The 25746-nt window shown below is 40.5% G+C and overlaps 2 protein-coding genes across 7 annotated transcripts in view; one reads left to right on the forward strand and one right to left on the reverse strand.

Moving 5' to 3' along the window:
- The window catches only part of LOC132384422 (zinc finger protein 229-like), a 37721-nt gene extending 24816 nt beyond the window's left edge, over positions 1–12905 (reverse strand). For 2 of the 6 annotated variants that reach the window (XM_059955565.1, XM_059955566.1), the window contains exon 1: positions 10988–12905. The gene's annotated coding sequence lies outside the window, so the exon portion shown is untranslated. The remainder of the gene's footprint in view (positions 1–10987) is intronic. The other 4 variants (XM_059955569.1, XM_059955568.1, XM_059955572.1 and 1 more) reach the window with 4 other exon arrangements.
- Positions 1–25746, forward strand: part of LOC132384380 (zinc finger protein 850-like) — a 75895-nt gene that overhangs the window by 4086 nt on the left and 46063 nt on the right. Inside the window, exons 2-3 of the mRNA XM_059955484.1 lie at positions 6641–8422; positions 11753–11949. Coding sequence (XP_059811467.1) covers positions 6957–8422; positions 11753–11949 — 1663 coding nt within the window. The 5' untranslated portion in view covers positions 6641–6956. The remainder of the gene's footprint in view (positions 1–6640; positions 8423–11752; positions 11950–25746) is intronic.

The raw sequence follows: 25746 nt of genomic DNA on the forward strand, positions 1-25746 counted from the left end.
ATCTTGTCGTGTGAGGCCCCTTAGGTAAGAGTGACCATAATATGGTGGAGTTCTTCATTAAGATAGGGAGTGACATAGTTAATTCAGAAACAAAGGTTCTGAACTTAAAGAAGGGTAATTTTGAAGGTATGAGATGTGAATTAGCTAAAATAGACCGGCAAATGATACTTAAAGGGTTGACAGTGGATATGCAATGACAAGCATTTGAAGATTGCATAGATGAACTACAACAATTGTTCATCCCAGTTTGGCAAAAGAATAAACCAGGGAAGGTAGTGCACCCGTGGCTGACAAGGGAAATCAGGGATAGTATCGTCCAAAGAAGAAACATATAAATTAGCAAAATTAAGCAGCACACCTGAGGACTGGGAGAAATTAAGAGACCAGCAGAGGAGGACAAAGGGCTTAATTAGGAAAGGCAAAAAAGATTATGAGAGAAAGCTGGCAGGGAACATAAAAACTGACTGTAAAATCTTTTATAGATATGTGAAAAGAAAAAGATTGGTCAAGACGAATGTAGGTCCTTTACAGTCAGAAGCAGGTGAATTGATCATAGGGAACAAAGACATGGCAGACCTATTGAATAACTACTTTGGTTCTGTCTTCACGAAGGAGGACATAAATAATCTTCCGGAAATAGTGAGGGACCGAGGGTCTAGTGAGATGGAGGAACTGAGGGAAATACATGTTAGTAGGGAAGTGGTGTTAGGTAAATTGAAGGGATTAAAAGCAGATAAATCCCCAGGGCCAGATGGTCTGCATCCCAGAGTGCTTAAGGAAGTAGCCCAAGAAATAGTGGATGCATTAGTGATAATTTTTCAAAACTCCTTAGATTCTGGATTAGTTCCTGAGGATTGGAGTGTGGCTAATGTAACCCCACTTTTTAAAAAAGGAGAGAGAGAGAAACCGGGGAATTATAGACCAGTTAGTCTGACGTAGGTGGTGGTGAAAATGCTAGAGTCAGTTATCAAAGATGTGATGACAGCCCATTTGGAAAGAGGTGAAATCATCGGACAAAGTCAGCATGGATTTGTGAAAGGAAAATCATGTCTGCCGAATCTTATAGATTTTTTGAAGATGTAACTAGTAGAGTGGATAGGGGAGAGCCAGTGGATGTGGTATATTTAGATTTTCAAAAAGCTTTTGACAAGGTCCCACACAGGAGATTAGTGTGCAAACGCACATGGTATTGGGGGTATGGTATTGATGTGGATAGAGAATTTGTTGGCAGACTGGAAGCAAAAAGTGGGAGTAAACGGGACCTTTTCAGAATGGCAGGCAATGACTAGTGGGGTACCGCAAGGCTTAGTGCTGGGACCCCAGTTGTTTACAATATATATTAGTGATTTAGATGAGGGAATTAAATGCAGCATCTCCAAGTTTGTGGATGACACGAAGCTGGGCGGCAGTGTTAGCTGTGAGGAGGATGCTAAGAGGATGTAGGGTGACTTGGATAGGTTAGGTGAGTGGGCAAATTCATGGCAGATGCAATTTATTGTGGATAAATGTGAGGTTATCCACTTTGGTTGCAAGAACAGGAAAACAGATTATTATCTGAACGGTGGCCGATTAGGAAAATAGGAGGTGCAACGAGACCTGGGTGTCATTGTTCACCAGTCATTGAAAGTGGGCATGCAGGTACAGCAGGCGGTGAAAAAGGCAAATGGTATGTTGGCATTCATAGCAAAAGGATTTGAATACAGGAGCGGGGAGGTTCTACTGCAGTTGTACAAGGCCTTGGTGAGACCGCACCTAGAGTATTGTGTGCAGTTTTGGTCCCCTAAACTGAGGAAAGACATTCTTGCCATAGAGGGAGTACAAAAAAGGTTCACCAGATTGATTCCTGGGGTGGCAGGACTTTCATATGAAGAAAGACTGGATCAACTAGGCTTATACTCGCTGGAATTTAGAAGATTGAGGGGGGATCCTATTGAAACATATAAAATTCTAAAGGGATTGGACAGTCTATATGCAGGAACATTGTTTCCGATGTTGGAGAAGTCCAGAACGAGGGGTCACAGTTCATGGATAAAGGGGAAGTCTTTTAGGACCAAGATGAGGAAAAACATCTTCACACAGAGAGTGGTGAATCTGTGGAGTTCTCTGCCACAGGAAACAGTTGAGGCCGGTTCATTGGCTATATTTAAGAGGAAGTTAGATATGGCCCTTGTGACTAAAGGGATCGGGGGTATGGAGAGAAAGCAGGTACAGGGTTCTGAGTTGGATGATCAGCCATGATCATACTGAATGGGTGTAACCAAGACTCATTAATGACAGCAATATCATAATTCCATGTCCTGACCTCATCTGACTTTTTTTTTGTGTTGCCCTCTGTTGTTTTTTTAAATGTTCTGAATAGTTTTTGCTCTATTATTTGCCCTCTCTTCAGCTTTTATGGTGGCTTTGGCTTCTCATTTCAGCCACGGTTGTCTCCTCCTGCCTTTCGAGTGCTTCACTGGGATGTATTGATCACTGAGCTCCTGAATTGCTCCCAGAAACTCCAGCATTTGCTGCTTCATCATCATTCCTACCATTTCCTCTTCCAAACAAGTTTCTCCAACTTCTCTGTCATAGAAACTTGGAGAAGGTCAGTGAAGAAACAGACCATTTGTCCCATCTAGACAATGCTGATAACATCTCAGTTCTCTGATGCAATGACCTGCAGTGAGAATACAGCCCTCCATTCCGCCACCATCCAGGTACCACTTGTGCTGGCATCTCATTCCACACTCTGATAATCAATTGTGAAGAGGTTTTCCACATGTTCCCATTAAATTTAGGTTAAATGGGGAAGTCACTTAACCTCTGGTTGTCAACCCACCCAACATCAGCAGAAAAAGCCTGCTTGCATTTACCCTATCTATATCCTTATAATTGTGTATACATCTAACAAATCCTCAAAGCAATATATAATTTCCTTGTTTATGCTTAGAGCCTTTTTTTAGGTGTATAAGATGCTGATGGGCATTGATCGTGTTGGTAGCCAAAGGTTTTTCCCAGGGCTAACATGAGGGAGTAAGTTTTTTTACACCGAGAGTGGTGGGTGGGTGGAATGCACTTCCAGCAGCGGTGGTTGAGGCAGATACAATAGGGTCTTCTAACAGCCTCTTAGATAGGTACATGGAGCTTTGAAAAATAGAGGGCTATGCGCTAGGGAAATTCTTGGCAGTTTCTAGAGTAAGTTGCATGGTTGGCACAACATTGTGGGCTGAATGGCCTGGAAAATGCTGTAGACTTCTGTGTTCTATGTTGAACAGCATAGTAACTTTGGCTTTCGTACAATCCTCTGATAACTCTCCCGTCGCTAAGGATGATTTAATTATCTCTGCTAGGGTCCTGACAATTTCTGCACTTGCCTCCCGTAGGGTCAGAGGGAGTACCTTGTCATGTCCTGGAGATTCATCCACCCTAATCTGCCTCAGGAGAGCAAACATCTCCTCTTTTTTAATCTGTACAACGTGCATGATTTTTATGCCACCTTCCCACACTCACATAGACCCTGTGTCCATCTCCTGAGTAAACAGAGATGAAATATGAAAGATCTCCCCCATCTGCTTTGGTTCCACATGTGGATTGCCAGTCCAGTCTTCCAGCCTTCCGGCCTTGCAGTGCTTTTGTTCTTAATCTTTCTCTAGAATCCCTGAGGATGACCCTTCATATTTTCTGCGAGGGCAGCCTCATGCCTTCTTGTAGCCATCCTGATTTGTTTCTTATGTGTTCTCTTGCATTTCTTATCCTCCATAAGAACCTGCCTGCCTATCCCTGTTATGCAACTCCATTTTGTGCTTCACCAGGGTCTCAATATCTCTTGAAATCCAAGGTTCCCTCCGGTTTCTATCTTTACCTTTTATTCTGACAAACACATACCCGCTTTGTTCTTTCAAAATTTTGTTTTCAAGGCCTCCCATTTACCAAGCACACCTTTGCCATAAAGCTGCCTGTCCCAGTTCACAGCTGTGAGATCCTACTGTCATAGTTCCAGGTGCTTATCCATGGCCTGAACACGTCCACTTTTCCTATGCTGCTCCTTGTATTGAAATATGCAGGGCTCAGCATATTCACTGCACCATGCTCAACTTTTTCATTCCTGACTTTGTCTGAGGGCTGAACAACAACTGTCTCCAAAACCCCTCCACTCCCTGTTCCGTTATTCAGGCTCCCATTCCCCCTGCAACTTTAGTTTACCTCCCCCCCCCCCCCAACCTATGACCACTTCCCACCATGCAGCTCTGTCACCCCTTTGGGTTTCCTCTCCCAGATCAGTAAAAAAGAGGTGCATACCAGGTATAGGCAGATAGGAACAAATGGGGTACTTATGAAGTACAGGAAATTCAAGGGAACACTTATGAATGAAATAAAAGGTATGAGGCTGTCTTAGCAGAAAAAGTGAAGCAGAATCTTTTGCAGATATGTTAAGAGTGAAAAGATTGCAAGGGAAAAAAATAATCCTCTGGAAGATCAGAATGGTAATCCATATGAGGAGACAAAATAGATGTGGAAGTTTTTTTTGCATCCCTATTTACTTAGGAGATGGACACAGAGTCTACAGAAGTGAGACAAAGCTGCATTAACTTCATGGACCCTGTACAGATTACAGAGTTGGAGGTGTTTGCTGTCCTAAGGCATATTGGCGTGAATCAATCCCCAGGGCCTGACAAGTTTTTCCCTAGGACCCTGTGGAAGACAAGTGTAGAAATTGTTGGGGCCCAAGCACAGATATTTAAATAATCCTTAGAGACAGGCGAAGTATTGAAGGATTGGAGGACAGCCAATGTTGTTCTGCTGTTCAAGAAAGCCTCGAAAAGTAAACTAAGAAATTGTACATTGGTGATCTTGACATCAGTAGGGGGAAGCTTATTGGACCATATGTGCAGGAACTGGATATATAAGTATTTGGATAGATGTGGACTGATTAAAGATAAGCAGCATGGCTTTGTGCATGGGAGGTCATGTCTAACCAATCTTATAGAGTCTCTCGAAGAAGTTATCAGGAAAGTGGATGAAGGCAATGCAGTGGATGTTGTCTACATGGACTTTAGCAAGGCACTTGACAAAGTCTCACATGGGAGGTGGGTCAACATGGTTCAGTCACTCAGTATTCAAGATGAGACAGTAAATTGGATGAGACACTGTCTTTGGGAGAAGCCAGAGTGTGGCAGCAGGTGATTGCCTCTCTGACTGAAGGCCTGTGACTAGTGGTGTGCCACAGGGATCAGTGCTGGATCTGTTGTTGTTTGTCAACTATATCAGTAATCTGGATGATAACATGGTTAGCTGGTTCAGCAAATTTGTAGATGACACCAAGACTGGGGGTGTAGTGGACTGTGAGGAATACTATCATGGCTTGCAGTGTGATCTGGACAAGCTCAGAAAATGGTTTGTGAACTGGAAAATGGAATTTAATGCAGGCACGTGTGAGTTCTTGCACTTTGATAGGCTCTACAAAGGGAGGTCTTTAAAGTGACTGGTCAGGCACTGAGGAGCGTTGTGGAAGAATGGGATCTGGGAATACAAGTCTTTAATTCACTTAAAGTGGTGTCACAGTTAAATAGGTACAGAAAGAAAGATTTCAGCCGATTGGCCTTCACAAACCGAAGTACTGACAACAATAGATGGATGCTGTGTTGACTTGTAGAAGACATTGGTGAGGCCTAACTTGAAGTATTGTTTGCAGTTTTGGTCACCAACCTACAGGAAGATGTAACATAGGTTGAAAGAGTTCAGAGAACATTCACAAGGATGTTGGCATGTCTAGAGGACTTGGGTTATAAGGAAAGATTAAACAGGTCAGGACTTTATTCCTTGGAATGTAGAAGATTGAGGGGACATTTGATTGTTATAGAGGGTTATAGATAAGGTAAATGCAAGCTGGCTTTCTCTACTGAGATTAGGTGGGACTACAGCTACAACCAGAGGCCATGGGTTAAGGGTGAAAGGTGAAATATTAAGGGGAACATGAGGGGAAACTTCTTCACACGGACGGTCATCTGGGTATGGAATGAGCAGCCAACACAAGTGGTGCATGCGAGCTCAATTTAAACATTTAAGAGGTTTGTATAGGTACCCATATGGCAGGGGTATGGGAGTAGACAGTTTAAATAGTTCCACACAAACTAGGTTGCCCAAAAGGTCTGTTTCTGTTGTAATTTTCTATGACTGTGACAAGAACATAAAAGAATACAAAAATTCACTCTAAGTGCTTTTAACAGCTGTGCAAACCAACCATTCATCTCAGCAGGAATTTTTACATTGCATTAAAACTGTGATACTTTAAGTTAATAATACATAAAAGAAAATCCCATCTTCACATCAAGAAAGACTATTTGTGTGCGACTGTTTCAGTTACTGTGGGGTCAGGCACCCATGCATCTCAGCAGGAACAGAGAATAATACCAATGGAGAGTCAAACAGGTTGGAGATGGCAGAAATGCCCCATTCTGATAGAGACAGAATGAACATCAGGGAATTGATGGTCGTTCCAGATACCAGCACTGTGCCCAGTTAGAAGGTGATTTCTCTCTCCAACTTGGATTGAACTTCACTATTACAGTGTAATACCAGATCACACCTTGACAGTCAAATGATCTCATCTGAAATGTGGTCCTACACCCATTGATGGGTTGTGTAAATCTTCTTACAGGTTAAAAATGAGAAGGAATTTGTCTACGGGAACGCAATACGCCAGTTTTGCTGTCTCTGTCCAGATAATTCAGAAGTGGAGCAAGGGATTCAATCAACCATTATTCCTGCTCAGACTGTGGGAATGGATTCACTTGGTCATCTCAACTGAAGGTACATCATCAAGTTCATACTAGGACAAGGTAATTCATCTGTTCTGTGTGTGAGAAATGATTCAGTCAATCATCCACCTATGGACACAACAGTCAGTTCACACCGGGCAGAGGCTGGTCGTCTGCTGAATTTCAGGGAAAAGATTCACTCGGTCATCTGATGTAATGGCACACCAGCGAGTTCACACTGGGGAGTGGCCATTCACCTGCTCAGACTGTGGGAAAGGATTCACTCAGTCATCTCAATTACTGACACACCAGCGAGTTCACAATGGGGAGAAGCCATTCACCTGCTCAGTCTGTGAGAAGAGATTCACTCACTCTTCCACCCTACAGAGACACCATCGAGTTCACACTGGGGAGAAGCTATTTGCCTGCTCAGTCTGTGGGAAAAAATTCACTGATTCATCCACCCTACAGGGTCACCAGCGAGTTCACACTGGGGAGAAGCCGTTCACCTGCTCAGTCTGCAGGAAGGGATTCACACATTCATCCCACCTACGGAGTCATCAGCGAGTTCACACTGGAGAGAAGCCGTTCACCTGCTCAGAATGTGGGCAGGGATTCACACTGTCATCTACCCTACAGAATCATCAGCGAGTTCACACTGGGGAGAAGCCGTTCACCTGCTCAGAATGTGGGAAGGGATTCACTCAGTCATCCAACCTCCAGAGACACCAGTCAGTTCACACTGGGGAGAGGCCGTTCACCTGTTCAGTCTGTGGGAAGAGATTCACTCACTCATCCACCCTACAGAGTCATCAGCGAGTTCACACTGGAGAGAGGCCGTTCACCTGCTCAGAATGTGGGAAGGGATTCACTCAGTCATCCCATCTACAGAAACACCAGCGAGTTCACACTGGGGAGAAGCCGTTCCCCTGCTCAGTCTGTGGGAAGGGATTCACTCTGTCATCCCAACTGCTGGCACACCAGTCAGTTCACACTGGTGAGTGGCCGTTCACCTGCTCAGAATGTGGGAAAGGATTCACTCTGTCATCCCAACTACTGGCACACCAGTCTGTTCACAGTGGCGAGTGGCAGTTCACCTGCTCAGAGTGTGGGAAGGGATTCACTCGGTCATCCCAACTACTGGCGCACCAGTCTGTTCACACCGGGGAGAGACGGTTCACCTGCTCAGTCTGTGAGAAGAGATTCACTCAGTCATCACACCTACTGAGTCATCAGCGAGTTCACACTGGGGAGAGGCCATTCATCTGCTCAGACTGTGGGAAGAGATTCACTTACTCTTACACCCTTCAGAGACACCAGCGAGTTCACACTGGGGAGAAGCTGTTCACCTGCTCAGAATGTGGGAAGGGATTCACTCAGTCATCCAACCTACAGAGTCACCAGCGAGTTCACACAGGGGAGAGGCCGTTCACCTGTTTAGTCTGTGAGCAGAGATTCACTCACTCATCCAGCCTACAGAGACATCAGCAAGTTCACACTGGGGAGAAGCCATTCACCTGCTCAGAATGTGGGAAAGGATTCACTCGGTCATCCAACCTACGGAGTCACCAGCGAGTTCACACCGGGGAGAAGCCGTTCACCTGCTCAGAATGTGGGAAAGGATTCACTCAGTCATCTCAACTACTGGCACACCAGTCTGTTCACAGTGGAGAGTGGCCATTGTTATGAATCCCTAGATTTCATTTGCTGTGGGCTGTCATTTTGAGAGAGAGAAAGAGACAGAGATTAGGATGCCGAGTCAGTCTGATTTGCAGCTTGTTTAATTTGCTCGCAGCTTGTTTAGTTTTAACCAAGGACACAGACACTCAGAGTCAGATGGAGACGAAGGAGGAAAAATGGAAGGATCGAAACCAGGGAACTAGTGGCAAAGGGTCACTGTTTGGAACTTTATATGCCCATAAGGGTGGATTAATTATCGATTCACTATACATTGAATGTGTGGTTGCCACCTCCTTGATCCATGGGACTGGATCAGATTTGGGGTATCCTGTGAAGACCACTTCTGTGTTAACCCTTAGTCCTGGGTGTGGTGTAGTAATTCACTTGATACCCCTTGTAACAAGTCACTTTCGGCTATAATTCGTATATGGATTTGGAATGATGATGGATAAAATCTAGAGCAAACGTTCTCTCGTTTTATCACCATGGAACCTGTGGAATTCGACATAATTGCCTTCTGTCGACATTTACCCTGGATTACAAATATCTCTCTCTCATCACCTACTCTGTGGATGAACTGAACTTTCATACTTTACCATCTCAAGACTCTAAGCCTCGTTTCCCCCCAGCTCAATAGTTTGGGAGTTATATTTACACACATGTACACACATAGCACTGTTAACTTTTGTTTGTGCTTAAGTTGCTATATTGTAAGTAGATAGTAATAAAGATAATGGTTTTAACATCAAAACCAGACTCCAGGAGTAGTCTGTTGCTGCTGGTTTGTTTCTAAAGCATTATGGTTTGTAATAGAATTTGTAATGCGTCCAAGATATGAACAACTTCAGGGGGCATATTGATTGATTAATTAATTATGGATTTCATTGGGGAAATCCCTTTTGATTTATTTGTGTGTGCAAAATCAGCAGCAATGGATGTTAATAGATTTCTGGAAGAGCCAACCTTTGAGGAATTAGAGGACACCAGAAGGATTGAGTTGTTGAGTTGCTAAGCTGAAACTGACAATGAGGAGGGCACAGATGCACAGGATAATACCGAACATTATGTATCTGAGGGTGTGTTTAAAGTGGAGGAGTTGGAGGTATTTCCTGAAAGTAAACCTAGTGAGCTTGAGGTCCAGTACAAGTTAGAAAAATTAAAGATGGAGGCTGTGAAAAGGCAGAGGCAGTTTGAGGTGGAAAAGATAGAGAGGTTGCAGCAAAGGGGTCTAGCATTGGACTCTGGGTGTACATTTGAGGCCAGTCGGGAAGTTAAATTAGTACCTCCTTTTGACAAGGCTCAGGTTGATAAATACTTACAGCATTTTGAGAAGTCTGCTCAGATTTTAAAGTGGCCAAAAGAGGGTTGGTGTTTTGACCGCTGGTGCCCATATGAAAATATAAATGATGATTTTAACAGCTTGAAAGAGCTGGTTTAAATTGAAGAATTCAAAAGGTGCGTCCCTGATGACATAAAGACATATTTAGATTAAAAGGATGCAGCCACTTTGCAGGAGTGATAATGCTTTGTTACATGAGACAGACTGAGCTTCTGCTTTGGAACCACAGAAGGAAACAGAACTGTTGTCATTTCTGAAGAAAACAAATAAGTGAAAAAGTCTTCAATCTCGCATTACAATCTGCAGTAACTGGGATCAGGTGACCAGTGAGGGTCAATATCAATGTCAGAATCAGGTTTAATAGCACTGGCATATGTCATGAAATTTGTTGTCTCTGCGGCAGCAGTAGAGCCTAATTCATAACAATAGATTTTTAAAATTGTGATTTAAAATAAGAATATATGTATTAAATAGCTAAGTTATATAAGCAGTACATTTAAAACAAATGTAACAAACTAATTTAATTGTTTGGAACTATTTGACTGGGTTGTTGCTTTGGAAATTCTGAAGTGAAGCTTAAGTACACTTAACTGTACACATTTATGAGAAGCTCAGATAAATACAAAAGGCTAAGTTATCACATAAATGGGTCACACATCCAGAAATATTGGCTGCACTTCAGCAGGTAAAAACAGTGGAATGAAACATGCTGAAAATATTGCAGAAAAAAACATACTGTCCACCCACAATGAGAGGACGTGACATCCAGATCTGCCTTGTCTGAACAGATGAAAGATGAAGCTACACGTACACATAGAGCAGTGACCCGCAGATGCTGCAGATCTGCGGAAAAATGTGAACAGGAAACAGGATCATGTGATGGGTGGAGGGTCTCCCACCTGAAATGGTGACTACGCTCCTTACACCTCTCACACTGCCCGACCCATCGACTGCATTTCCCACATTATTCCATATTTACTCCAGATACGTGTTTAATTTCCTCCATATTGTCCCTGTCCCTTTCCCTCCAGGTCACAGAGTCACGGGCTCAATTTCCATCCCGATTCTGCACACAATTCAGACCCAAACAGGAATTGTTCAGGTTTTGTTTAAATCAATCTGTCTTTATAAACACTAATTTCTATTCACATTCCCCCAGCCTCACTGGACAGGAACACTGAGACACCAAGTGAGAAACAGCAGGAGGAGGCCATTCATCCCCTCTAACCTTCAGCAAGATGGCGACTGCTCTCCCATCTCAGCCACATGTTCCCGATCCTTATTTCCTCAACCTCTTCAATCTCCACACATCTGCCAGCCTTTGTTCTATGTGAGAACGATCACCGAGTCTTCACTGCCCTCTGTGGTGGGAATTTACAGACATTGACCACCCTCGGAGTGCAGACATTTCCCCTCATCTCAGTTCCGGACAGTCCATCCACTTTTTCAGAGACTGGGATCCCTGGTTCAACCGGTAATGATGCTGTGTATTTCAATGTGTTCAGCTCCCAGTCTTCCCCCTTCCCACCTCACCTGGATCGATCTCTCACTCCCCAGTTCTTGCCCCATCCCCACACCTCACCTCTTTTCTCTGACTATTTCCCGTCCACTCTCAGTCCAGAGTGAGGGCCCCAGCCCGAAATGTTGACGGTCCATTTCCCTCCACAGATGCTGCCCGACCCACTGAGTTCCTCCGGCAGTTTGTTCTATATAACCTGTGTTAGTACGGGGAGCGGGATTTTACACCATATTCCAAGTACAGTCTCAACAAAGCCCAAACAATTGTCACTTTGCCCGGACCGTTGGCCCCGCTTGCAGGTCAACAGTCTGCCGGTGTTGGCACCCTAATGTGGTGAATTCCTCTCCTCCCCACCACCGTGGGCTCAGACATTTCCAGAAATGAGCCCCTCCTGTCCCCACGGGGACAAACATCCTGTCCGCCCCCTCTCACACTATCTTTATCCTTTCAATAAAATCCCCACTCCCACTGCAGGGAACCGGCATCAAACCAACGGGCCGAGTTGTCTCCTCCTACCTCTCAGCGATACAACAGACTCCGGCCGCGGGAGATGCTTCACAAATGCCCCCGACTTCCCGCGGAGGGAAATGGAAATAAATCGGATATTTACTTTGAGATTTCTTCCGCATTGACGGGGAGAGCAGGCGGCCGCGGTGACAGATTCAGCGGGGGTAACACCCTCTCGGCTGGTCCGCCTCCGCTATTGGGTGTAACCAGTGATTAACATCGTTTCGCACCAATGCGAATAGCGCAGCTCCTGAATCCTCTGTTGTAGGCGGTGGGGAAGGGTGTGGTCACGTGATTAGTAGCTCAGCCTTTAAAGCGATTAAGCTCGAGCACATGACGTACGATACCGCGCACGTGAGGGCAGATACTGGTGTGGGGAGCCCATATGTGACGCCACCTGTGGGAGAACACTCGTATTTAAAAACACCTCAATGGACGTTTCTTATGATTTCGGTGGGACAACAACATTAATCACGGGTTTCATCACTGAATCCAGTGTTGTGTGATGTAAAGTCCCCTGTTATGTGTCCGGCTGTGCCGTGTTGTTGCTGAAGTAAGCAGAGTGTTGTTTGTCTAGATTCGTGTCACAACACCAGTATTGCCAGCGGGGTCCACACACAGTGTATTATCAACTTAAAACCTCTCGTCCCTGCAGTCTTTGTCTCCTGGTAAACTCAACACCCGAACAATGTTACCTCACCTGCCCCGTTTTTTTTCAGATATTTACCCCCTTGCTTCTCAGTCGTGAAGGAGGGTTCAACTGGAAACTTTGACTGTTTACTCATTTCGATAGATTCTGCCCGGCCTGCTGAGTTCCGCCAGCATTTTGTTTGTGTGGTTTGCTGAACCCAGCATCTGCACTCTGTCGTGTTTGTGATTTACCTCTCCTCTGACCCTCCCGCCTCCGGCCACTGGTGGCGCTGCCGCGAACCTCCTGCTATACGCAGGCCCCGTGCCGACCGCAGCTAACGCCGGCGGTGTTGTCGCACGGCTGGATGCTCCGAGCTCTCCGGTCCCGGAGCCCCGGTTTTAGCTTTGCGCCCGAGCCCGGGCTGTGGGATCAGTTAGTTTGGTTCCCAAGCTGTGAGGGGGATAAGGGTGAAGGGGATCTGTCTGTGTGTGTGGGTAGAGGTTATGGGTGGACTGTGGGTGTGGGGTAAGTGGAGGGAAGGGTGTCGAGTGGGGTGGGAGGGTGGGGATGTCTGTTTTGAGGAAGTGGGATGAACGGACGTTCCGTGACCCGGGTCAAATAAAGTTGTAACCAGGGGAGGATCTGTTCCGTAGTATCGGACGCTCGGCTATCCTTTCAGTGGGCAACAACTCTCTCTTCATATGAATTATTGATTAATCTTGCTGTTAACATTGTGTTTGTTACAAAGCCCCAGAGCCTGGGAAGAACTGTCACCACCATGGGCTGTTAGTGCAGATTGGGAAGGCGGTGGGGTGTCAGTGACCTCTGTATCAAAGAAGGACACGGGTTTGTTTGTGAAATATAAATGTCCGCACAGTGGTTTCGGATCATCTGGCGTATCTGTAGTTGGCAAGGGGAAAGGGAGAAAGGAAGGGGCTGATGAGGAAGAGTTTTAAGCAGCGAAGTATGGTCAGAGGTGGAGGGGTACAGGAGCTGTGATAGACCGTTTTAATCGTGTTTTTTATATAATCTCACAGATAGTGACTGAGGAAGAAGCGTGTTGAGGGAGGATACCCAGAGGTCAGCAGGTCAGACAAGATATCAGAGTGACAGTGATGTCGTTTCCAGTGTCACGGATATAGACAGTCGTCTTGAGTGAGGAGTTTGTGTGAAGATGCAATTCCATTGGAATTAGTAAAGTGTCTATCTATATATCTGAGTGTACAATCTTTGGGATTCGCTGCCCCGAGGGTACATTTGAGGTGGAGATAGATAATTAATTCAGGAGAGCGAGGGGAATGGTCACAGAAGCATAAGTCAGACACGGCTGTGTTAAATAATCATAAGATCATGTGATACAGCTGAATTCCTCTTCATTTCTGGTCTAAATTATTTTCCATCTCTTCTGAAAGTGTGCCCCCTGGTCCTGGGCTCTGCATTATAGGAAACATCCTCTCCTCATCCTCTTTACCTCGGGTTTTTTTCCGTTGTCAGGAACTTTCCTCACCCCCCACCCCCCGCCCGATTATTCTAAGCTCCAGCGGGAACAGGCACAAAAGCATCAAATACCATGAGCTGTGATCTTGTTAGGCAGCCTCATATGCAGCGCCTTGTTAAAGACCATCTGAAAATCCAAAGAAATATCATCCACTGTCTCTCCATTGTCTATCCTGCCTGCTTTTCATCAAAGAATTCCAGCAGATCTGTCAGGTAAGATTTCTCTGGAGGAAAACCATGCCGACTTTTGCCGTGCTATATCATGCACCTCCAAGTACCCTGAATCCTCACCATTAATGGACTCCAACATCTTCCCAACTACTGAGGTCAGACTATCTGTCCTATAATTTCCTTTCTTATGCCTCCCTCCCCTCTTAAAGAATAGAGTGGCATTTGCAACTTTCTAGACCGCCGTAGCCATTCCCAAATCTAGTGATCCTCGAAAAATTATTACTCATTCTTTAAGAGAAACATGAGGGGATATTTCTTCAATTAGAGGTGGTGAGATTGTGGAATGGGCTGCTAGAGCAAGTGGCAGGGCCGATTTCAACTTTTCAGAGAAGTTTGGATGGAAGGGGTACGGGAGAATATGGTCCCAGTGGAGGTTGCTGGAACTCGGCAGATTGATGGGTGTTGGCACAGACTAGATTGGCCGAATGGCATTATTCTGTGCTGTAGTGCTCTATGTCTAACGTCTGCACAAACTCTTCATGTACCTCTCCCTGAATCCTGGGTTGTACACCGTCTGCCCGGGAGTCTCATCTACTTTCAACCCTTTCAGCTTCTAAAGCACATTCTCTCATTAATAATAGCATCTACACTCACTTCTGCTCCGATATTCTTGAAGTATTGGCATTTTTGTGGGGGGAAAAAGATGCAAAGCCAGGGTAAGGAATGTAGAGGGGACAGGGGAGGAAGAAGTACAAAGTGGGAGGTCATGGGTGAAACTGGAGGTGGGGAGGGGTGAAGTAAAATATCTAAGGATATATAATTGCTCAACGAAACCAGGATTCAGCACTCTATGCTGCCATGTGTAACACTAATAAAGGTACACACCACGAAAGTAAATGAGAACACAATCCAGAATAATGAAGAAATGGTCTCTATGGAAGATCAAGTTCACCACTCACGTCTCTCTATAGAAAACATCCCGCGATCTGAGCAGACAGGTTTCTCTCAACCTGAGAAATGATTAAGCTTTGCGATGCCTGCACCTCGTTTTACCAGTTGGAGCCGAGAAACAGTAATTATTATACGTTGGCAAACCCTCTATAGACTGATAATTGCTACACATGAAGTCTTAGCCTCCAGAACTGCCCACGGGAATGAATTCCACAGATTCACCACACACTGCCTAATCTCATCCTCATTCCAAAAGGACGCCCCTCTGTTCTGAAAATCTTTCCTCTGGTCCTAGACTCTCCCATCATGGGACATATCAGTCTATTGAGGCCTTTCAACATTCCATAGGTTTCAATTATATCGCCCTAAATTCTTTTGAATTGCAGTGAATACAGGCCCAGGGTCATCAAATGGTCTTCATATGATAGGACATTCAATCCTTTAAACCAACTCCAGTGTTAGCTGCGGAGGATCAGAGGGATCTTGGGGTTTGAGTCCATAGGATGGTCAAAGCAGTTGTGCAGGCTGACTCTATGTCTATTGGCCTTCATCAATTGTGGAATTGAATTTAGGGGCCGAGAGGTAATGTTGCAGGTATATAGGATCCTTGTCAAAGGGCCTGTATTGTGCTGTAGGCTTTCTATGATACCCTGCTCTAATAAGCTATCATCTGCGCATTCTAGGGACTCTCCTTCTTGGGATCCAGCACCAACTTGATATTCCCAATATATCTCAATGACTATCTTAAATGACTATTGTTGCATTGCCCTTTTGGCCAGCACTTTCCATCACTCGTTATAATTTATGGACAATATACCTACTACTGTTTGGGGTCTCTTGACAACTTACATCAGAGTCTTTTCACCATTGCTGCTCTTTAATTCTTCCCACTATGATTTGTTACGTACTCGTGACATGACAGTGGTACCCTTGTCACGTGAATGGGGTTGAAGCTGTACTGGACTTGAGGTAATAGTCTTGTGATGGTGGAGTGACGTCATGTTCCCGCCAGTAGAGATCATGTGACGGGATTTTTTTTACAGGGTATAAAAGGAGGACCCCTCCCTGTGAGGAGGGGCAGTTCGTGGCTGGATTTGCCAAGTTGACTTCATGCCGCTGCGTGATTTAATGTAATGACGCAGTTTCGTTGAAAGATGAAGTTTTATCTAATGTCTAAAGTTTAAAAGGTCATTGCCAGCAGTTTCTTCACAATACTGCTAGTTGGAAAGTCAGTGGAGAGTGAAGATCGGTGTTCGGGAGTTAAAGATCGAGGAGAATCTACTTCGACGGTGAAAAGGGTTCGACCTTATTCGAAAGGAATTCGTTGACTGTTCTCGTGTTGATCTCTGCGGGATAGCAGAAGATTGAGGACAGTGTGATAAAGGAAAGGTCAGTGCCTTTAAGCCGTTTCGTTTCGTCAATTCTTCGTGGGAAGTTCGACGTCGGGGATCGAAGCCAAGCGACGTGAAAGAGAATTTAAATCGTCTTATAAAGTCTCTCCTTTTAAATGGACTGTGAGCATATCGAACTTTTGGCAATACTACTTTAAAGAACTGTTTTTACAACGTCACTTTAAGAACTGTTTGAGCTGCTGCACAGCAGCTGATTTCCGGTTACGTTAGTGTTTGTTTACTTTTGGGGGGTTTGTTTTCAGTGTTTAATAAAAGTGTTATTTGTTATAAAATCCCTTGCCGAACTCATATATTTATTGTTGCCTGAATACGTAACAGATTCAACTCCTTCTAAACCTAAAACTTCAGAAAGTGCAAACAAACAAGGTGATAAATACAGAAAAATGCCAAGAGAATCTAGAAACAGTCCAACACATTCTGGGATCCTGCAGCACTTGAACTCAATCTGATTACTTACACAGGTAGAATTAAGTGGCAAATATCATTCACCAAAATCTTGTTGTAATATATAAACACATGAATGACCACCATAACTTCGCAAAGGCAGCATAAATTCAAGCTGCCTTTCAATATCTTACAAACTATATAACCATACATTATTATTAATAGGACGATCCATTATAACTATTCAGATATAATTTTACAGGATAAACAAGCAGGAACAACTCCCTCAATAGATAAAACCATTTCCAAAACATCAGGCATTGTTAATTTTGCCAGTCAGACAACCAAGTTATTTTTTCTGTCAATCGACTTCCAAATGTTGCTACTCTATCATTTGTAGCCATGCTCCGCCGAATCCCTTCTCCTCATCATACAATCTTACCACGACCATCGTCCAGAGCTCCAAACTCTGCCCTGTGAAGGCCCACAGTTTCTGACCCTCCTTTGTTCAACAACCAACTAATGGCTTCCCATTCTTCATTTTTAGAATCCTTTTATTAATAGATAATCTTCTACAACTATAGAATAATACAAAACTTCAACGAATTGATATGTATACGATGAATAGAGCTGCAGAAAAAAACTAATAATATATAAAAATGAAAAAATATATATAGGAAAAAGAAGGAAAAAAAAAGAACCCCATCTAACTAAGAAAAAAACCCATTAACTACAAAAAAAAACATTAGGAATCAACCCCCGGAAGCAATACGTTTAACCATCATCTAGATATATAAAGAAATGTCATCAACCGGCAATTCACATTTTTTAAAAAAGATAATAAAATCGGAAGGAAACCATATAGCATAATTCAAATTAAATGGTAATAATTGGCAAATGAACCCATCTTCTCTCAAAATCAAATTGTGGTTCAAAAGCTCTACTAATTTTTTCCAAGCTGAGACATAACATTACTTCAGAAAACCATTCAATTTATGTAGGGGAAGGGATATCTTTCCATTTTAATAAAATAGCCCTTCTTGCCAACAATGTAACAAATACAATTACATGTTGATCTGAAGATGAAATACCCTGAATATGATGTGGAACTATTCCAAATAGAACAGTTAGTCATTAGGTTGTAAATTAATTTTCAAACCTTTAGAGATTATAGAAAATAAAAATTTCAAAAACAGTGTTTTTTGTAATTTATTTTTTATTGTTCATCAAACAAACATTTCCGTAAGATGTATTTCACAAAATCTCCACAAGGTATTTATCTGGGGTATACACTTATAGAAAAGAGTGAAAAGAAAAAAAACAAGCAAAAGGAAAGAACTATGTACAAGTAGGGAGTGATTTTATTTTTACAACAGATTCATTGATCTGTGAGAATAAAATGAGAATAAAATCTATGAGGCATTATATAGTTAAACCTTTTTTCCCAATATGAATCAAATTGTTCCAGCTTATGATTAACAGATGCTATTATCCTCTCCATTTTGTAAATGTCCATTGTAATTTCCATCCATGTATTTAAAGTTGTGCTCTCCTGTGATAACCATTTCCTAGTAAGAGTCTTTTTACCAGCCACCAACAGTATATTCATTAAATATTTATCTCTTTTCAACCATTCTTGAGGTATATATCCAAAATATATGGTCTTACTCTCCAAGGGTATTTCACATTTAAAGATGTCCTGTAGGGCAATAGTTTTTGATAACAGGGCAGACCCAAAAATATGATAATGATTTGCATTTTGTTTTCCACAATTTCTCCAGCAAACAGGGACGTTACTATTATCGTGGGATTTCTCAGAGGGTGTAATAAAATATCAAGTTTTTCCATCCAAACTCCCTCCATTTCTGTGAATTGGTACACTTCCATTGATAACTCCATATTGTTGTCCATTCTTCCTCAGATATAATTATCCCTCCTTCCTTCTCCCATTTTGTTTTAATGTACGAAGTCGAATGTGTTTTAAGATTTGACAACCCCTTATACATGCTTGAAATGATTCTACTACCATTATCTGAAGTATATGCTTTTCTGAAGAGTTCTATCAAGCACTTACCTGCCTTGGTTACATTTTTAAGCGTCTTATTAACATATTGTCGCATCTGTAAATACCGATAAAATCTTGTTTTTCTAATAAGTGGTTCTCTTCAAGCATTTTAAAACTGAACAGTGTTACTTCTTTCATTATGTTGCAAAGAACTGTTATTCCTTTAGCTGTCCAGTCCTTAATTCTAGCATCCAATTTATTGGTGTAAAATCAGTCATATGCACACCATTTATGAATTGCAATATCTCCCTCGAGATTATATTCTTTTATAGTAGTTTTCTATATTTTAAGAGTCAATTTCACCCATGGGTTATCAATAGTATTTATGTACCTTTGCAGGTTGCTATCAGCCAAAATTGTTTGTACGGGGATGGGAAGTACCCGCTCCTCAATGTTTTTCTATTAAGCCTCATATGATGGATTGCACCAATATATCACAGCTCTCAACTGTGCTGCAAAAGAGAAGGCAAGCCCCATTCCCCCCCTTTTCCTTTGCTAATTGCAAAGTTTTGAGACGAACTCTAGGCCTTTTACCCTGCCAAATATACTTCGATAGCATCTTGTTCCATTCACTGAATTGATTTTGATTACTCTCTTTTGGTAGGGTCTGAAAGATATAACAATCTGGGCAGTATATTTTTTTTAATAGACTCAATCCTTGAACTGAGAGTGAAAAAAGGAATCAGGCTCCATCTTGCCATATCTTCCTTAATTTTTTAATATAATAATTACATTCTGATAATTTTGCCAAATCTTTTGGCATAATGATGCCCAAATATTTGAAAGACTCCGTGTGCCATGCCCAGGGATATCGACTTTCACTTTCTATTGGTGGGCTATAGTAATATGAAAGTAATTGGGTTTTATCTATGTTGATCTTGTATCCTGATAATTGACCATGTTGTTTAAAGGATTGCATCAATTTAGATAAAGCGTATGTTGGTTGCCCTAGATAGATCAAAATGTCATCCACATAGCAAACCAATTTATGCTCTGTCCCTTTAATAGTAATTCCCCTGATATCTTCATTTTATCTGATGTATTGAGCTAATAGTTCCAGATATAACGCGGAGTAGTGGTGACCATGCACAACACTGTCTCGTGCCCCTTTCTAGGGTAAGACTATATGATAAATATCCATTGATTTTAATCCTGGCAGTAGGATTGTCATATAGTGTCTGTATAGTTTTAATAATTGTGTCTTGGAAACCAAATCTATGTAAAATTCTGTAAAGAAAATTCCAGTTAACCGAATCAAATGTTTTTTCAGCGTCCACGCTTATCACTATTGCTTCGATTTTATGTTTTTGTATACAATCCATAATGTGAAGTGCCCTTCGTATATTGTCTTGAGTCTAGTGTTGTCGTATAAAACCTGTCTGATCATTACGTATCAGTATGGGTAGAAACTCCTCTAATTGTTTGGCCATGATGGAGTTAAATAACCTATAATCTACATTAAGAATGGATATTGGTCTAAATGAACCGCATTCCATTTTATCCTTGCCTTCTTTCGGTATAGCTGAGATTATCACTTCTTTCCAACTGGGTGGCATTTGTGCCTTTTTTAGAGCCCAGTTCAGTGTGGGGAGCAAAACAGGAATCAAATCATTTTTAAATTCTTTGTACCACTCTGCCGTATACCAATCTGATCCTGGTGACTTGCTTAATTTAAGCCTACTAATTGCAGCTTTTAATTCAACTTCAGTTATGTCGGCAGTCATGCTTCTATTTTGTTCTTTGCTTAAAGTGGTTACTCTAAAGAATTCAAGAAGGTGTCAATTTGGGTAATGCTTCCCCCTGGAACTTTGGAATATAGCATTTTGTAAAACACTTCAAAAGCTTCTTGAATTTCACTTAGCTTTTTTTTTTATCATTTTCATTCTTGGGTCCCTAATTCTATTAATTGTATTTTCTGCTATCTTATTTTTCAGTTTCCACGGCAGTATTTTCATAGATTTCAATCCACATTCATAAGTAATTTTCTTAAAGAAACCAATATCACTTCCCGGGGTGTGTATATATTCAATAGAGTAACTGAATTGCCATCTATATTCCCCCTTACCAGAATATATCTGCCTTCTTTATCTCCCATTTCCAATAATTTCTCAAAACTTAGCTTACTTGAGATCAGAAATGCCACTCCTCTCCTATGTCCTGATTTATATGTGGAGAAAAACAGGTTAGTGAATTCCATTCTCTTTAGTTTTTATGCTTATTATCACTTAAATGAGTTTCCTGTAAATATACAACATGGGCTTGTTCATTTTTCATTTTGGATAAAATTCTTATGTTTGATTGGATTTAATAGCCCATTTACATTAAAAGAAATAAATTTTACCTTGTTCTTAGCCATCTGTATTTATCTGTCAATGTGTCATTGAAATTAGAATAAAACTTAATCCATCTACTCCCTGAACAAATAAGAACCCAGAATCTCAAATAATAACAAAAATGGCAACGAACGTGTGATTCCAAGGCTGAGGTCTCTAGTAAATGACCCTGCGTTGAGCAAGAGGAAATGTCTAGCTGTGGGGGATAACCCCTCCTACTTGTGAGTTGAGGGCCCCCATTGCAGTATTCATAAAAGTCAGTGATCAAATCCATTACACAGAAAAGACTTCCCTGTGTACTCACATATATATAGATACATACACACATACATACATACACACACACACACACATATTTATATATTCTCATTTTGGTGGGGAGAAAGGAGTAAGTCAGCGAATAAAGAATAACAACTAAGTGATATAAAATCCACATTATAATAAGTATTTCTTGAGATAGGTATGTCACCGTGTACTTTTGCTTCTGTTTAGTTTCTCAATATTTTTTAAGTTAACCAAACCTTATGGCTCTTCTGAAGTGGGTGAGGACTGTCTTTGGGAAACTCCAGCTTTCTTACTGATATGTTTCTCTCGGCCTCCTCCCATCTCCTGCCTTCTTGTTTCTCGCAATATTTCCCAAGCCGAGCGGGACAATTCCTCAGCCAGGCTTTCCTTCGTTTTGGTCATGCTGACGGACAACCTTCTGTCCTTCATGTCTGCAGTCACCTCTTCCACTGTCTGGTACAACCGCGTCCCGTTGTCATAAAACACTTGAAGTTTAGCAGGGTATGGAGTTTGCTTTAATACTCACTTTCCTTCGGAGTATTCTTTGCATTTCTGGAGGACCGTGGGGGGTAATCTTAGTCGAAATATATTAATTTATCTTTCCTTTGTTAAATAATAACGATGGATGATTTTAAATTGAATTAAGCAGTGATTGGCACATATCGAAGAAGAATTTACGTTTTTCAAAATTCAAACCCAATCTTCATTCACAAAGGTCATATTAAGTTCTCTCTCCCAATCTTGTTTAAACTTTAGTGATAGGTTCTCTTTTGTAACAACGTAAATTATAAATTCTGCTACGGAACCTTTCACTAAGGGATTTAATTTCAAAATGGTATCCAACAAATCAGATTCTTGTAAATATTGAAACTTAGGTAAATATTGTTGTAAACAATGTCTAACCTGGAAATATTGCAAAAAAATGTGTATGAGCGAGAGTATTTATTAATTAACTCTTCAAAAGGCATCAATCGACCATCACAGAGTAAATCTGTAAAAAGAATGGATCCCTTTATTTTTCCATAGGAGAAAAATGGGGTTGATTATTAAAGGTTTAAATGAAAAGTTTCGATATAAAAAACTAGACAACTTAAATTGGTTAAAATTTTAAAAATACGTAACTGAGTCCAAATCCATAAAGATTGTTTAATAACCAGGTAAATTTTTAAATTTGGAATTTCAGAGAGCTGTAAAGGTAGTGGAGCTCCTAATATTGAAGTTAAATGAAATTGTTTAACAGCTTTTAATTTCAAATCAACCCAAAGTGGTTTTTGGCTCATATAGAGCCAGTATAACCAAAAACATAATTGTCTAATATTCACAGCCCAATAATACAGTCTTAAATTAGGAAGCGTAATTCCACCATCTTTTTTGGGGTTTTGTAAATGGTACTTGTTAATTCTTGGTCTCTTATTTTTCCAAATAAAGGAAGAAGTAAGAGAGTCAATTTGAACAATTTTTTTGTTAAAAAGATACGTATATTTTGGAAAATATATCCAGGTAAAATCATAATTTTCACGGCATTGATATGACCTAATAAAGAAAGAGTAAGTGGATTCCATCTAGAAAATAGTAATTTTTATGGAGTCTACTAGAGGAACTATATTAGCTTTATAATGACCCTATTTTTTTTAGTAATTATAATACCTAAACATCTAAATGTATTAACAATTCTAAAAGGAATATCATTATATGCACTAACAGGAGAATTTAATGGAAACAATTCACTTTTATTCAAATTAAGTTTATATCCTGAAAAATTTCTAAAATCTTTAAGCGTTTCCAAAAGATTAGGAATTGATTCCTCAAGATTCGAAATAAAAACCAAAAGATCATCTGCATAAAGAGAAATCTTATGTATTGTTTCATTTATAGAAATACCATGAATGTTTTTGGCCTCCCATAATGTTATAGCTAAAGGCTCCAATACAAGATTAAATAATAAAGGGGTTAATGGACATCTCTGTGTAGTACCACGAGAAAGTGAAAAGAAAGAAGACCTGTAATTGTTAGTAATGACCATGGCAATAGGGATCTTATAGATCATTTGAATCTATATATTATAATTACTACCAAAACCAATTTTTTCAAATACTTTGAACAAGTATGGCCACTCAAATCTATCGAATGCCTCTCCTACATCAAGAGAGATAACAGATTGAGGTTGCTTAGATAATTGTGAATAAATAATGATCATCAATCTCTGAACAATAGAGAAAGAGTAACGGCCCTTAATAAAGCCCGTTTGGTCCATAAAGATGATTTTAATTTAAATATTTTCCAAGCGCTTCGCCATTATTTTAGGAAGAATTTTGGCAACCGCATTTAATAGCGAAATAGGTCTATATGATGAGCATTCAACAGGGTCTTTATCTTTTTTAAGAATTAAGGAAATAGATGCTTCATCAAAAGAAGGTAAATTACCCTTCTCAAAGGATTCATGAAATATTTCCAAAAGATACAGAGAAAGTAATTTTTCAAATTTTTTGAAAAATCCCACCGAATAACAATCTAAACCTGATTGCATTGATAAAATAGCTTTCTGAATTTCATGCTTAGTAATTGGAGCATCAAGCATCTGTCGATCTTCATCAGTAATTTGTGGAAATTTAATCTCATGTAAAAAATGCTTCCATTTTGCAGGAATCTGCAGGAAATTGAGATCTATAAAGATCAGAGTGAAAATCTTGAAAAGTGTTATTAATATCCTCATAGTTACTTACTATATCTCCATTGTTTTTACGAATCTTTAAAATTTGTCTTTTAGCTCTAACTGCTCTTAATTTGGAAGCTAAGAGCTTATTATTTTTATCCCCAGAAATATAAAATTAACTTTTCAATTTAAGCAAATATCCTTCAATAGGATATGTTAGTAATAAGTTATACTTTGATTGTAGTTCTACTCTTCTTTTAAATGAAAGAACATTTGGAGGGATTGCATTAATGTTATCTAATTCTTTAATTTGTTTAGAAATTTTATCTAATTCCATTCTTGTTTGTTTCTTCAATTTAGCTATATACGATATAATTTGACCACATAGATAAGCTTTTAATGTATCCCAAATTACTAACTTAGAGACATTTCCTATATTATTAAAGAGAAAAAAACTCTTTTATCTGAGTTTCAATAAACGCAACAAATTCTGCACCTTGTAATAAATGTTCTGGAAAATGCCAAAATGGTCTGGCAGAAACAACATCTTCTGAACATTGCATAAAAGTCGAGGGTCGACTATAAAATAGTCAATTCTTGAATGTTCATTATGAACATGTGTGAAAAAAGAATATTCTCTATCACTAGGATGCATATGCCTCCAGATCTCAATTAAGCTATAATCAGTTAAAAAGGAATTAATAACTGATGCAGAAGTTGTTGTTTGGATGATGACTTATCCATTAAAGGATTTAAGCAAGTATTAAAATCACTACCCATTAATAACATATATTAATTTAAATCAGGTAATAGAGCAAAAACAGCTTTAAAAAATGAGGGATCGTCAGCATTTGGTCCATAAATAATAACCAAAACCATTTTCTTATTACAAATTATTCCTTTAACATTAAATCTAACATTAATATCAGCTATATTATCTTCCTGATTAAAAGGAATATTAGAATCGATAAAAAAAGAGACTCCTCTAGTTTTACTCTGCGAATTTGCATGAAATAGAGGATCCTTCCAAAATATAAAAAGATCAATTCTTATCACACAACTTGATATGCATCTCTTGAGCAAAAATTATAGCTGGCTGGAATCGATTTATAACTTTAAATGTTTTCTTACGCTTAACAGGGTGATTCCAACCGTGAACATTCCAAGTTAAAACATTTAACTGATTAGATGTCATCATGGAACTTTGTATAAAAAGTAGTTTGATTCATGTCAGGATAAAGTGATCGAAAATGGCGGAGATGAACAACGATAAAAATAATTAACATATGCTCCGGGATTCCATAACAGGGATAAAAAAAGAATAAAAATACACCCAAACTACAAAACCCAGAAACAAGTCGATGTCAATCGACGCAAGCCCCAAGAAAAGCATAGAAGTGAGTACAACTCTGCCTAGTTTAGTAAAAAAACAATAAAAAAGTAATCCCTATCTCCCTCTACCGAATATAAATCTCATTACAGTCAACATATATCTCAGTATAATTAACTTGGAATGATAGTGTTTTTCTTGTAAATCCAAACGACCTTGTTATTGAAAGTAACCTTTATAATATTAGAT

Source organism: Hypanus sabinus, chromosome 32, assembly GCF_030144855.1.
Source record: "Hypanus sabinus isolate sHypSab1 chromosome 32, sHypSab1.hap1, whole genome shotgun sequence".
NCBI classification, from domain to species: Eukaryota; Metazoa; Chordata; class Chondrichthyes; order Myliobatiformes; family Dasyatidae; genus Hypanus; species Hypanus sabinus.